At 55.7% G+C, this 14,970-nt stretch overlaps 1 protein-coding gene across 6 annotated transcripts in view; it reads left to right on the forward strand.

Moving 5' to 3' along the window:
* Nucleotides 1-13,984, forward strand: part of LOC144251495 (dihydropyrimidinase-related protein 2-like) — a 39,408-nt gene extending 25,424 nt beyond the window's left edge. For 2 of the 6 annotated variants that reach the window (XM_077794366.1, XM_077794371.1), the window contains exons 7-11: nt 4,883-5,039; nt 5,535-5,676; nt 7,253-7,423; nt 8,426-8,588; nt 12,360-13,984. In XM_077794366.1, the coding sequence (XP_077650492.1) occupies nt 4,883-5,039; nt 5,535-5,676; nt 7,253-7,423; nt 8,426-8,588; nt 12,360-12,577 (851 nt within the window). In that variant the 3' untranslated portion in view covers nt 12,578-13,984. The other 4 variants (XM_077794369.1, XM_077794370.1, XM_077794367.1 and 1 more) reach the window with 4 other exon arrangements.
* Nucleotides 13,985-14,970: the final 986 nt, after the last annotated feature.

Genomic DNA, 14,970 nt, shown 5'->3' on the forward strand with positions numbered 1-14,970 from the left:
CCGAGGAGGTATAAGCCAAGCAGGCCTGGGGACCTACACAGAGCCTCAGGGGGCCAGAACTCAGAATTTCTCTACCAATGTGGGCAGAAGATAACTCATAACAAGCAGTGACAGGTGCTTCTCTTGTGAGCCCCTGTACCTCGGTGTCTCCCGTGTCCCCTGTGGTCCTTTACGACGTCTGTGTGTCTAGATGTTTAGGAAAGTGAGGATCTGAGATAAAAGGGAGAGCTGAGATGAACATCGGTGAGGACTCTTTTCTCCCATGCTGGCCTGACCCGACCTGACTGAGCCCGTCTCTCCTGGACACCGGCTGCCTCCATCCTTCTGTGCCAGGCCATAGCAGGACAGATGACGTCAACCCATTTTGCAGATTAGGAAATGAAAGCACAGCGAGGACCAGGATGCCTGGGACAGTTTTTGTGCTTGAAAGGATCTCAGACACTGGTCAGTTTAGTGCTTTGTTTCCTGGAAGAGGAACCAGAAGGCAGAAATTGAATCTTATCCCAGATCATGGGGCCTGGGGGAAGTAGTTCCAGACTCCCGGGCATCTTTCTGTCCAAGGGGTTCACTGTGGGTCTTTCTCTCCTAGAATGGTCTCCTTCTGACTGCCTTTGTCACTACGTGAAAACTGGTGTGTGAATGGCAGATTTCACAGGTGAATGGCGGCCCGTGGGCGCTGCCCAGTGACATCATTTGTGGACTTGCTATTTTTTCTTCCTCCTCAAACCACCCCCAGAACCCAGAGGCAGACACAGTCAGCTGTGGCTGCTGAGGGCTTTTAAGCCCCGGGAACCCTGATTCAGGACAAGAGTTCTTATGCCCTGCAGGCCAATAGGTGTGCTCGGGCATCGTGAGGACCCCCTCAGCTTGGGATGAACCCTTAGGGCTCAGCTAGTGCACCACACAGCAACCTAGAATTAGAACTGAGAGTGGCAGGTGGGTTGGGTTGTGAAATAAAATTTACCAAAGTCTGGATTAGTCAGGATGATCCAGAGAAACAGAACCAAAGGGGGTGGGGGATGGAGACAGGCCTATTTTAAGGAATTGGCTCATGCAAGTGTGGGGCTGGCAAGTCTGAAGCCCGCAGGGTGGGCTAGCAGGCTGGAGACCCCAGGGAGGAGGTTTTCACCCGAGTCCACAGGCTGTCCAGAGATGAGCCCTTCTGGGTCAACACTCTCTCCTTTGAACAACACGTGCCCTTTTGGCGAGAATTCAGTTTACATTCTAATTCAGCTTGGATCCTGCTTTTGATTTTCAGCCATCTCACTTCTGCATCTGTGAGACTTAGGAGTCTCTTTCAGGCCATTTATGTGGTGCTTGATGTGGGAATTCGAACCCCTGAATCCATTGTTTTCTTTCTCCACTTGGTTCCAGCACCATTAAGAGCAACAGTCAGTCTCATGACATTTTGTCAGTTTGACAAAAATGTTCTACAGTGTCGCCCAGAATCTTGCCTCTTAGAAGTGTTGATAGGGAGCATCAGGAGTCGGATTCTGTGTATCTGTCGCCCCATTGTGCCATCGACGGCAAGGGCTGTCTTTACTGGAAATAGAAACCTTAAGGCTTTTAAATTGAATTGGATTAGAAAACCAATTCCAACAACCTCAGAAGCCATCCTGAAAACTCAGTCTTGAGATTTTTGTTTCCCTAGAACCACTCTTAGTACCAAAATCTGATAGCAAGGTCCCAAGGCTGATGGGTGCGGCATGGGTTCTCTGAAAGAGCAAGTCTGGTGTGTGTGTATGTGTGTGTGTGGTGTGTGCCTGTCTCTCTGTCTTTCTGTCCCAGGCTCTTTTCTGTCTCTCTTGTGCTTCATTCTGAGTTATACATACATGTGATCTTCCATTGTTCCTCCTTTGGATTTGTCCTCCTGCTTCTCATTCATGGGAAATGACGAACTGTAGGAGCCAGGAGCTGTCAAACATTTTTAAACCCCAACCTTGCATTTATTCTTCACGAATGCACCCTGGCCCCAGGCTGGTTGTGAATAAACATCACCCGTGTGTCCCCTGTGAGTCCCTGCATTTCCCAGGGTTATGAGTGAGCCTGCCAGAGGCTGGCTGGGGGTCACATCCTTCAGTTTAGACTTTCCCTGGAGAAGAAAATCATGAAGCTCCGAGGGCCGCCAAGAAAGCGTCAGCAGTGTGTTTAGAGAAGTGCAGAAAGGCCGATTAAGCCATTCCGTGGTTTATTATTATGAGTGGCAATTGTTTCTGGCATGCAAGCTCCCTGGTGTCCGTGGCCTGACTGAGCTCCGGAAGCTCATTCAGGGCTCCTCGTGCATGCTGTTTAGAGAATGGGGAGAGGAGCCCTGGGGGAGGCACCAGGCCACTGGTGACCAGGCCACTGGGGAGAGCCTCATTCTGTAGACCCATGCTGCCTGGAGGTGGAGGCCTCGGACTGGTAGTTAATCCCTGCCCTGCCTTTGGAACTGAAGAACAGAAATAAAGTCCAAAGACAGCAAGAACCTCTGAATCCCTCCGTGAATTAGAACAGAACAAAGCAGAAATGACCCTCCAGAGGCTCCCCTTTTCTCTTAGTGCCCCCTTTCTTGTCCATGCTGCTGCCATCTTGGTTTGGCTCAGGTTTAGGAGTCCTTGCTTATCCTGGTCTAAGCAGGGAGGCTCTGGTCAGCAGTGGCCTTGGGAGCCCCAACCCATCAAGTTAAGAGGTTTCCAGAGGCTGAAGGCTGAGTTTGTTCTCTTGTGAGGTGGGTGTCCTGGGTGCTGAAGGAAGAGACCTTTGAGCAGCTCCCTACCCCAACCCGAGTGGTATATCACAGGGAGAGATGAAGCCAGCACTCCTAGCACCATCCCCTCCTGGTGCTCAGTTTCCAAGGGCAGGACTGAGCAGCAAATTCAAGTGAGAGGATGAGTCGCGACAAGTTACGTGGAACCCTGGGAAATGTGGGCATTGGTTCAGGGACCTCCAGGCCCTCCGACCATGGGTTTTTACTGGTTGTTGGGTTGGTTTTTATTACTCCAAGCACCCTTTCTCTCATGAACTTTCTCACAGCCGTGGGGATAGAACCAGAAGACCTTCAGGACTGTGAATCCTTGGTGTTCCTAGGGCTTACACAGATGTCACCTTTGGGCTCAGACAGGCAGGCAGCAGTAGGTGGGACGTCCAGACCTGGCTGGGCCGGGAGAGTGAGACTTAACCAGATCAAGTTAGACTTAACAAGATCTTTTGGATGCACCACCCCAAAGCTGGGAGCTGAGGTCCTGTGAGAGGCTGCCCCTGGGTCCTGGTCAGCTGTTGGCATCTGGTGAAGGACCTTGGCTGTAACAAGTCCTTGTCACATAGGCTGTTTTTCTGCTTTGGGGTGAGCTGAGTGGGCTCTCTGCACCAGCTTCTGGGGGAGTCCTTGAGTGGATCAGGAAGGCAGGGTCCCTTCCAGTCCTCCTGAGTGGCACTCTTCTTCCTGGGGGCTTTCTTCTGGGCAGGCCCCCTGGTCCTGGGGTCACTCCTCCTGCTTGGGACTGGGACTGATTGCCCGGAGCCAGCGGCCTGCCGGGGCCTCCACCACTCCCAGCTGAACAGCGACTTCTTTGTGGAATTCCTGAGGCAGGAGGGGGCAGCTCCTCTGAGCCAGCTCTAAGTGGCGGGCAAAGAGGGTGCTGTGGAACATTATCTGGTGATAAGGCTTTGGAAGCTGTGGAGAGGGAGAGAAGCGCATTCCTGACCGGGTCCTGTGTTTGGGGAGAAGGGAATCTAGGCTGGCCGATGTGGGTGGGGGCGAACCTTGCGGTAGGAGAGGTGGATGTGGCTGGCCGAGCTCAAATTCCGGCTCTGATGCCTTTAATTAATGCATAATTGGGCCGTTTGATCCATCTAACGTAGTTTTTGAGTGCCTACTCTGTGCAGATGAATAAATTGCCTTCAATGTGTCGCCATTGAGAGGAGTCAAAAAAATTCAAAACTGGGCATTCAGTGGAGCGGAGGATGGGATTCTGGGGCAGATGGTGTGAGGCCGAGTTGTTCTTGGCATGGTGTCAAAGGGGAGACCTTTGGATAGTGAGGGCAGTAGATGTTTCGGTGAGGAGTGGTTTTTATTTTATTTTTACTTTTATTTTTTAATTTTAAAATTTTTGTGCTTAGGGCACTAACAGTTTGCCTTCCCGTGTATATAAATGACTCCCAACACCCTGGCTGGCTCTGCATTGGCAGAGTTGGGGACAGGACTTGGGCAGCAGGAGCTGGCGTTCTTTCTTGGACATTGTAGCAAATTCGCCAAGGCTTTGGAAGCTCTGAGACCGCACTAGTGTGGCTGTGGCCACTCCACCAAAGTCGGCCATGGGTGTGGCAGCTGACATGGGCAGCTCCCCTCACGTGGCCACCCGGGTCCAGGCTTCCTCTCGGGAGGTCTGGAGGTGGTGTGTTTGCTGTCCAGGGCTTCGGCTCGTCCTGTCCTGGGTGATTTCCTCTCGCTGGCCTTGCAACAGAACTAGACAGGGCAGGGCACCGGGCACGTGTGAGTGGAGAGGGCGCTTGCTGAGCCCCAAGGGCACGTTCGAGTGCATCCGAGAAGAGCTGAGGTGGCACTTGGGGCAGGGTGCTTGAAGCCAAGTAAATTGGAGATTGTTCCCGGAGCTTGGGAGCAGGCGTGGGAGGCAGAAGCCTGGGGGCTGTTTGGGACCACAGGAGACAATGCGCAGGCTTCACAGGGGGTTCACAGGAAATTCCCGGGAGCACATGCCCTATAGGTGGCTTTGGCCAGATGAGGGACGTGGCCTCCCTGGCATGCATTGCCTCACCTGTGACAAGGCTACCGTCTCCTTCACAGGGCTGGTGAGAGCAGTGGGGGCTGCTAGTGTCCCCCAGTGAAGGTGGCCCCACTCCTCCTCCTGTCTGACTGAGCCATGTGTGTTCTGACCCTCAGGAACTGTGGTGTACGGCGAGCCCATCACCGCCAGCTTGGGGACTGACGGCTCTCACTACTGGAGCAAGAACTGGGCCAAGGCCGCTGCCTTTGTCACCTCGCCACCCCTGAGCCCAGATCCAACCACTCCAGACTTTCTCAACTCCCTGCTGTCCTGGTGAGTCCTGGCCCCCTGCTCACACTCCACATTCTCTGACTCCTCAGGCCAAGCTGACCTGCAGGTGACCATGCGGTGGCCCAGAGCAGGCTTGGAAATAGACCCTTATGCACCAAACTGGGGTTGATAGATGCGAACAAGGAATTGTCATTGTGTCACTGTCCCTGGAGGGTGTTCCTGATAAAAAGCTGGGCCATCGTGACAGTCAGCCATGAGGCATGAGTTGGTATCCGAAGACCCCTCTTTGGCTGCAGGCCTTGACCTCCCTGACCACAAGTTGTCTCACCTGTGCATCGAGGATGCCATCTCCTTGGAGGCCTGAGGAGAGTGCTGGTGGGCTGCCGGCGAGTGTCCCCTGGTGAAGGTGGCCTCCACACTCTTTAGTGTTGTTGGACTGAGCCCTGGGTGTTCTGATTCTCTGGTGCCACGAGTTCCCCCAGATTCCTCATAGGACAGATTGGGCACAGTGTTATCCTATTATATGTTTCCTTCCAGTGGAGACCTCCAGGTCACTGGCAGTGCCCACTGCACTTTCAACACTGCCCAGAAAGCCGTAGGAAAGGACAACTTCACCCTGATTCCCGAGGGCACCAACGGCACGGAGGAGCGGATGTCCATCATCTGGGACAAGGCTGTGGTAAGGACCAAGGGTCTCACTCATGGTGCGCCTTGGTGCTCCCCTGCCTCCTCATCTGCAGGCATGGACTTGAGATGCTGGTTGAGAACATTCTAGAAGCTGGTACTTGTGTGGCAGTCTCCTACACAAGTAGGAGTAGTCTCCATGACTACTCCTGAAAGGTCATTTCACCTTAAATATTACATGTCTCTTATCATCATCTCTGGGACAGCGGAGCCTGAAAACATGTAGTCTTTAAATGTGACTTCTGTGCCCGTCAGGAGAGAACTTCCTCAGCCACCTGGTGACTCAATCAGCTAGCTCTTGTCCCGGTGGAAATGGGCTCTCTGAAGGCTGTCTGGATTTAGCATTTCTGTCCCACCTCAGGCTTCTGGAATGCCCAGTTTGAACAGGCACTGAGCTTTGGGGAAATCTTTGGTCTGTTTCATTTTAATGTTTTAAAATGTAACAGCAATAGGTTTTCTGTTTCTTGATGAATTTTTAGATTATGTAAATAAAAATCACCTGTTTCAGACCCAACTAGCAAGTGCCCTTCCATTTTTAAGGAGTGCTTAAGTGCACGGTTACATATGTTATGTGAGAGCGTGTCGATAACATTAGCATCATGCATAGTATTTTGAGATCTGTTTTTTGGGCAGTTTTAATATACCATGAAAAAGTTTCCACATCCTTAAATGCACTTGGTTTTTGATAGCAGACTTTTCCATTTGGTGCTAAATGATGATTCACTGGCAATGCTTTGAACATTTCTGATATTTTTTACCAGGATAGGCATCCACGTAGATACATCCTTGGACACATCCTTAATAATGTTTCTAGGCATCATCAAGGAAAAGGGTGTGTGCATTTTTAAGGCTGTTGATGCATATTATTGTTAGCATTCCTTCTAGGAAGATTGCACCCCAGTGTTTTCTCCATGTCCAAATGGGTACTATGAGCCAAAAGCTCAAAGTAGTACTGATTTGATAGGTGAATGTTGAGTCTTATTGTTTGACCTTTAATTTCTTCAGCTACTGATTAGAGTGAATATTCTTTTGTGTGCTTTTTGGCCATTTGTACCTTTTTGACTCTCTCTTGCTGCATGATCATTTCCTGTGCCCATTGTTGTACTGAATTTAGAACAGATTTGGAAAGGAAAGGACTTGAGCTAATGTGATTGGCGCCTACTGTATTCTGTGGAGCCAGAGGCAGAGCTGAGACCTGCAGGTAGACTAGATGCGAGGCGACATCTATGCCTCTCTCCCTCTCTTTTTTTTTGGTACCAGGTATTGAACTCAGGGGCACTTGGCTACTGGGCCACATCCCCAGCCTTATTTTGTATTTTATTTAGAGAGAGGGTCTCACTGAGTTGCTTAGTGCCTCACTATTTGCTGAGAGGCTGGCTTTGAACTCGCAATCCTCCTGCCTCAGCTTCTGCAGCCGTTGGGATTACAGGCGTGTACCACCCAGCTGCACCTCTCTTTTGTTGAGAGGCACATGCAACCTCTGTGTTCCAATGACATGTCCCTTCTCTATGCTGGATAGCATCCCACCTTGCAGCTCTCTGACCTGCTGTCGTGTGTGCTCTGCCCCTCAGGTCACTGGGAAGATGGACGAGAACCAGTTTGTGGCTGTAACCAGCACCAATGCAGCCAAAGTCTTTAACGTTTATCCCCGGAAAGGCCGCATCGCTGTGGGATCTGACGCCGATCTGGTCATCTGGGACCCTGACAGCATCAAAACCCTCTCTGCGAAGACACATAACAGTGTAAGCCTCACACCTCATCCACATGGATTACAGGCATACAAGGGGCAGAGGAAGGGAGAGGCCCAGGGGCTGTAAAGAGAACTTGCTGGGCTGGGAATGAATTTTCCCCAGGATGTGTGATAACTTGAAATTTGTTGAGGGAGCAAACAAAAAGAAAAAAGCCATTTCACTTTCTTCAGTGAAGTCATTAAGAATGTTACTCTCACCCACATTTTAGAGTACCGTGGCTTTACCTTCAGCATCCCCAAGGTGACATTGGGTCCTTAGAAGCTTCTAGAAGTTGGGTATCATTCCAGCATCATGGTTTGGGGCAGCACCTCTTTTGCTGGTGCTTGGTGCCAGGGACCTGAATAGAGAAGTCACTGTACAGTCCTGAGAGTCACCGGGCACTTTAATTTTCACACGTCATTGTTTTCTGTGGGGGTGGTGTTACCCAGGAACTTGACGGAAAATGACAGCTGGTTTTACTGTCCTAAGTGAATTGATCAACCTTGACTTCGCCCCAAAGAGAAGAAATACGTGCAGCCGTTGGATGGTGGTTAGGACCTGCAGGTGTGGGGAGCTCTCGCCTCTCAGTTAGGCTCTCGAGCTTGGGAATGTGCTGTCTTTAAAGGTCTCGGTCTCTGCAGCAGCTGAGGTCTGTGTGTCCTGTGATGCTGTGGGGCAGTGGGCATGAGCACAATTCCTCTGTAAAAATCATCTGTGTGTAAAATCGAAAGAGCATGGACCATGCCACCCCGTGAGAGAGGGATGCAGGCCCAGGCTGCAGCTGCCCAGGTTCCCCAGCCCACCTCCCCAAGGACGCGTCCGAGGACCAGCGTTAAAGGTCTGCACACTGAAGTGACCCGACCTGCTGTTCCAGAATCCCTACGCTAAGTGAACTTCTTATTTCGGGGACAGCACCACTTAGTAAAAGGCATGCAGGCACCATTCTCACATTGTCCCCCTGCCCTTGGCTGTCACTGTGACTGGCTCATTTGTGCATTTACTTTTGTCCACCAGGCTTCAGAACACCAGCGCCCATCCTGCCTGGCCTTCACTGGCCAGCCCTGCACTCCACCCTGGGTTCAGCTGCAGCCTCGGACAGTCCTGGCACCCCGGGGCGCGGGGACAGATGAACATGGAATCTTCTGTCCTCTACACCCAAGCAGCAAGGCGCAAACAGGTATCGGCACCCGGGGGAGAGCCCAGCCCTGGCACTAACAGAGGTGGACATGCACAGGACCGTTCCACCAGCACTCAACCAGCTCCACTGGAGGAAAAGTGCAGGGGACGGGCACAAATAAAAATCCCTCTGGGTGAACTGAGGTCAGGGCCCGTCTTCACAGTCAGACAAGTTTGAAGCCAGCGGAGGACCCCAGTGTCAACCTCCCCGCCCCAGATACAGGAAACTCCTCTGATGGAAAGTCCACCTGGCAGGGAGTCAAAGCTATCCACACCAGAGCAAGGGGCAGAAAGACTCCGTGGGCGGGTTGTGGCTCTGTGGTGGTGCGCCTGCCTTGTGTGTGCGGGGCACTGGGTTCACTGCTCAGCACCACACAGATAGATAAGATAAGGGTGTCGTGTCCGGAGCTGAGCCAAGAGGCTGGTGTGCTGTGGGCAGGGCTGCTGTCAACCCAGGGGAGCACCCAGAGCCCAGGAGGACGCGGGCGAGCACTCTCAGTTACAGGACCCTTGCACCACAGTCGAGCACACACCTCAGAGTGGCCTAGGACTCCCCTGGATTCCACGAAACCCAGCTCGTCTTAATCTTGTGGCAGTTCCCCTCTCGACCCTGCATCAGTTGGAAACATCAAGAAAACACTCCTGAGCTGGCTGACCAACACTCCTGGGCTGGCTGACCAACGCTCCTGAGCTGGCTGACCAACGCTCCTGAGCTGGCTGACCCACGCTCCTGAGCTGGCTGACCCACGCTCCTGTGCTGGCTGACCCACGCTCCTGAGCTGGCTGACCCACGCTCCTGTGCTGGCTGACCCACGCTCCTGAGCTGGCTGACCCACGCTCCTGTGCTGGCTGACCCACGCTCCTGTGCTGCTGACCCACACTCCTGTGCTGGCTGACCAATGCTCCTGTGCTGGCTGACCCACACTCCTGTGCTGCTGACCAACGCTCCTGAGCTGGCTGACCAATGCTCCTGAGCTGGCTGACCAACGCTCCTGAGCTGGTTGACCAATACTCCTGAGCTAGTGGACCAACACTCCTGTGCTGCTGAGCAACGCTCCTGAGCTGGCTGACCAACGCTCCTGAGCTGGCTGACCCATACTCCTGTGCTGCTGACCCATACTCCTGTGCTGCTGACCCATACTCCTGTGCTGGCTGACCCACGCTCCTGTGCTGGCTGACCAGTGCTCCTGTGCTGCTGACCCACACTCCTGTGCTGGCTGACCCACGCTCCTGTGCTGGCTGACCAAGGCTCCTGAGCTGGCTGACCAAGGCTCCTGTGCTGCTGACCCACACTCCTGTGCTGGCCGACCCACGCTCCTGAGCTGGCTGACCAAGGCTCCTGTGCTGCTGACCTCCCGACCCACATCACTCAGATCCAGGAGGACACTGCAGGAGCTGTGGCCCAGACCTCGGGCTCCCAGCCAGCGCGTCCCTGGACAGGCTACAAGAGTGGGGCCTGGAAGCTGCATTGGGCTGTGCCCAACAGGGCCCCTGGCAGCATCCATGACGCAGAACCACGGAGTGCGCTCAGCAGCCCCTGGGGATGTCCAACCCAGAGGACGGGGCTCTGAGCACATGGAAGCTCCTGGAACCCACCACACCTCACAGCACCTCCTGAGGGGGCTGCTGCCCTCTGCCAAAGACGGGCCCTGATAGGCAGCACTGCAGTCTGCTTCCTGGGGCTGACCCCAAGTCCCCTGGGTGGTGTCCCCCCTTGGTGTGACAGCCTGCCATTCCATCTGGCGTTCCTCATATTTTTTGAACAAGTGGACCCTCATTTTCAGTTCCCACTGGACCCTGAGTTATGAGGCCATCCTCCCTCTCAGGATCCTGGAGGCTTGAATGCCGCGGGGCTTAGGAGTCTAACCCAGGCTGGCGCTGGCACGGGCCGGGCACACACCGAGTGCTGACCACAGGGCACTCTGTGTCTTAGGCTCTGGGTGCCTGGCCCGGGAGGAGGCGTCACTGGACTGAGGCACGCTGGTGAGGCTAGCCCTGTCCTTCCCTGGGGAGACTCAGGGACTGAACAGCTCCTGTAAGAACCTGCTCACAGACAGAACTGAGTGACACCGTCAAGACCTTACAGGGCTCCGCAGAGCACGTCCCGAGACCACGCTCAGGATCAGAGCTGTCCCTGGGCAGCGGCTTCCCTTGCCCCCACCCCCAGGACCAGAAGAAAACACATTTCCCTGGCGATGCCACACACGCAAAATGCCCCTCCCAGGACCAGACCACCCTGGCCACGGTGCCACCTGCCTCTCCAGGGCTTCACCTCCGGGAGAGCACCCTCCTTTCAGCTCAGGAGCACCACCTCCGGCTGCGCTCACTCCAGCTCCACCGGGAAGTGGGACCGCAGCCCTGTGGCAGAGCACTACCCACTGGGAGCCCACACCCGCCATGGCCACCGGCCACTGCAGCTGGCCAGGGCCTCCCAACACCCCACAGACTCAGTGCTGACCAGGAGGAGGAGGAGGGAGGTCCCGCCTCAGGTGTGCTACAGAAAGAGAGGCACCGAGGTCTCCTCTGCCCGGGGCCAGTGCGCAGAGCCGCCCCCGGCCTGGGTCCCCCGCTGAGCTGAATCCTCTCCTTCTCCCCCACGGGGGCCTTCCTGCCACCAACGAAATGTGAACAGGAGCCAAGTGTGTCCACTCCTTGAGCACCATGCCCGGGCTACACAGCTCCTGCCTCGTGGCCGGGCCTGTGCCTGGTGAGGACTCCCTGTATCAGGTCCCCATGTCAGAACGTGTGGGGGTCCACCAACAGTGTGGACAGGAAGCACCCCATCTTGTGACTTCAGAGTTGGGGGCTATCAACCAGACTGTCCACTGGCAGCTCACACTGCCCTTTCCCAGGGAAAGTGAAGCAGGGGGCCTGAGAGTGACCACAGCCTGGGGCCCATGGAAACTTGGTACCAGGTTCTCAGAGTCGACCCCGAGTGGGTTTCAGGACAGGACAGGAAGGCCGTGTGAGGACGTAGCTGGGTGATACCCCACTCCCTGGGGCCTGCACGGGGTGTGGACAGCAGCAGACTAAACCCGCTCCCCTCCAGCAGGTTCTGAGGGCTGGCTTCCTCCTGCTGCCCCCAGCTGCTGGGTCCTTGCGGGGCGTGAGGAGCCCCTCTGAAGTGCCCGTTTGCCCACGGCTCCCTGGCACACTTAGAATTGGGTCTAAATCTCCCTACAAACGCTCTTTCTTTTTTTTTTATTTTAGAGAGAGAGAGAGTGAGAGATAATTTTTTTTTAATATTTATTTTTTAGTTCTCGGCGGACACAACATCTTTGTTGGTATGTGGTGCTGAGGATCGAACCCGGGCCGCACGCATGCTAGGCGAGCGCGCTACCGCTTGAGCCACATCCCCAGCCCACAAACGTTCTTTCTTGAAGCATTTTAAGAACGGATAAAGGGGAAGGCGTGTTCATATTCACCAGACATGAAGCAGAGTTTCTCCACACCGCCCTCACTCCCATGCCCCGCAGTCCACAGGAAGTCTGCCCCTCTGGGCAGCTGCCAACCAGAACAGAAGGGAACAGACTCCGCTCACCTCCCTGGACAGAGCTGCCCATGTTACAGGCATGAACTTAACCCAGAGGCTGAGCAGACAGACCCGCTGTCCCAGGCCTGGGGCCCCCGCAGCCCATATGCAGGGCAAGAGCGCCACCTGGTGGCCATAGCCCTGCTTGCGGCTGTCCTGTGCAGTTGTGGGTTTATAGGATTCCTTCCTTTCTCAGTTTGTCCTCTTTCTTCTTTTCCTATCTGGATTCCTCCTCTGCAGGGGGCCTGTCTTCCTTTCGTGGTGCAGGGCCGATAGGGTCCTGGCCCCCACAGGAATCTGCTCCAGGGTTCAGAGAGACTCCTGGGGCGTGGCCCCGAGGCCTGCTGCCTGCCTGCCTCAGGACCTCTCACCTGTCCTGGCTGTGCCTAGCCCCAGCCCCAGAGGCCATGGCCCTCCAGCCCCAGAGGCCGCGGCCCTGCCACCTCCCTCTCAGGTGACGAACTTCCTGGCGGAGGAGAACGCTCCCCAAGTATCCACAGGCTCTCGACACAAGCTGGCTACACTTCTTAGAGATCCAGATGGGAAGGCCCGACGCTGTCCCCCACCCCACCCAACAGCAGCCACACTGAACCCACAACCTCCTCCAGGGGACGGCCCTCCAGGGCCTCCTGGTGTCCCAGGCCCTTGTGTGCCCACGTCTGGGTCTCCAGGTCCAGGATCCACCTGGCTCCTGACACCTGGCCATGAACATGCTGGCCTGGGGGTTGTCCACCTGTGCCTAAGCAATGGGCATGCTCAGTGGCAGGTCCTCACCTGCCCTCAACCCGTCCACCTCCACCACATGGGGGCGGTCCTCCTGCCCGTCCCCAGCCTGCCCCGCCTCTCCTGTCAGCACAGGCACATTTCCTTCGGGGACCCCAGTTTTGCCATCGGTCCCCTCTTCAGCCCCCAGTGGGGCCAGAGCCCCGGTGACACCAGCTGCTCGCAGAGCAGGTCCAGGCCTTTCTGAGGCTGGAGCAGGACCTTCTCTGAGGACATCGGCTTTGGTCTGTTTGGCATGTGAGCTGTCAGTTTCGCCATGACCCTGCCCTGAGAGAGCCACACATCCACCCTGGAGCACCTACCTCCATTCCCCGATTCCTCCACACAGTGACCTCAGAACGTGGGCTTTGGGGTCATTATCCCCTCTTCCCAGACGAGGAAGGAAGCCTAGAGGCTGTCCTGCAGGGCCCCGTGGGGCCAGCCCCACAGCGTGGCCAGCCCCACGGGGCCCTTCTGCAGAGCCCCCGAGTCCCCCAAGAAGTCCCCCCAAGAAGTCCTCCCAGAAGTCCTCCCAGGTGCGCAGCCTCAAGACTCTAGGCGCTCCTCACCTCCTGCCCGTGCCCACGGCTGTTGCTGGGCAAGTTCTCCTCTCAGTTCTGCAGCTGCTGCCCAGTCCCTCTGCGGCAGCGTGAGAACCCCGAGGGCAGGTGTTCAGAGGCCGGGGTGCAGGACCCACTAGCTTCCCTCAGCTCTGGAGGCCGCGGCCCCTTCTCCAGACCAAGTGACATCCACATCTCCACCAAGCCATGGTGACCCGGTGTTGAGAGCCACAGCCAAAGGGGCCCCAGCAAACTTCCAGCTGCCAGCAAACTTCCAGCTGCCGGCTGATGATTGGCTCACAGTGGCCCCAGCAACATCTAGCTGATTGGCTCCTCTGCGGTCATGTTCATTGGGCTGTTTCCCTGCCCTTCAGACTATGGAACTGCTCATTGGGGGACTTCTTTGGCTCCGCCCATGCGACCCAGCCAATCGGCCTCAAGAGCAGGAGGATTGTGGGAGGTGGTGGTTGGTGTGTGGAGAGGCTTGTGGAAGCCGGTGGTGGCAGTTGGGCTCTGAGGGTTTTTCCTGAGGAGCTGTTTTGTTTGGCGTTTGTAGTTTTAAAAATAAAGTTTGTTTCTTTTGACAAGTGGCTCCTGAATTGTGCCCAGCCAGACTGCGGCAACCCGGGAGATGGAGAGGGAGTGGGCAGCCAGGGCCAGACGGCGAGTGAGGAGGTGGGGGCAGGGCCAGAGCACAGGGGCAGGGCGAGGGCCTTCTGAAGAGGTCAGCTTCCTGCTTGACAAAAGCACTCGGGGACACCATCAGACAGACAGTTCCCACTCGTGCTCCTGAGCAGGGGTCTGGTAGGAAAGCTAAACTAGACGCGTGGGCACAGGGCACCAGTACTGAGGAGCGCGTGGACAGGGAGGACATAGGAAAGGACAGGCCAGCACCCCCCCGCTGGATTTCCAGCTCCAGGCCCTTCTCTCCTGGGAGGTCTCTCTCCACGGCTTTTTCAGGGAGCCCGCTGGTGCGTGCTGTCCTGTCCTGGTCATCAGTTCTTGGCTGAGAGGAGACGAGGACCCCAGCACCCTAGATGGGAATGTGGAGGCAGGGGACACAGTGGTGGCCACGGGCAGAAGGCAGCTGTAACCTCAGTGTGGGAAGCAGCCCAGCAGGGACAGTGCCACACGGGCCATCGTGACAACCTCCTGCTGGCTCCAGGTCCGTCCAGCTCTCCTGCTGCTCTGGTGGGCAGTGGGTTCCAGGAGGGGTCCACCCAGCAGAGGACAGGAAATTGCCCTCGCTCCGCCATCCCATGCCTGAAGCTCTAGGGCGTCAACAGTGGCGAGCACGTGGCACCGGAGGCCTCTGGTGCCGGCGTGAAGAGAACCAAGAGGGGACGCTCTGTGGTGTGCCCAGCGTCTTCCCAGCAGTGTGATGGGCGGCTCTGTCACGCACCTGCTGAGACCTCAACACGCCCTGCACCAGCGAGCCAGACCTCACCAGGCTGCTGCTCCGTCAGGTGGGTGAATTCAGGTTTGGGTGTCCAGTGTCTGTTACCTGTTGGTTAAAACGCTCAGGTATT

Source organism: Urocitellus parryii, assembly GCF_045843805.1.
Source record: "Urocitellus parryii isolate mUroPar1 chromosome 14 unlocalized genomic scaffold, mUroPar1.hap1 SUPER_14_unloc_1, whole genome shotgun sequence".
Classification (NCBI taxonomy): Eukaryota; Metazoa; Chordata; class Mammalia; order Rodentia; family Sciuridae; genus Urocitellus; species Urocitellus parryii.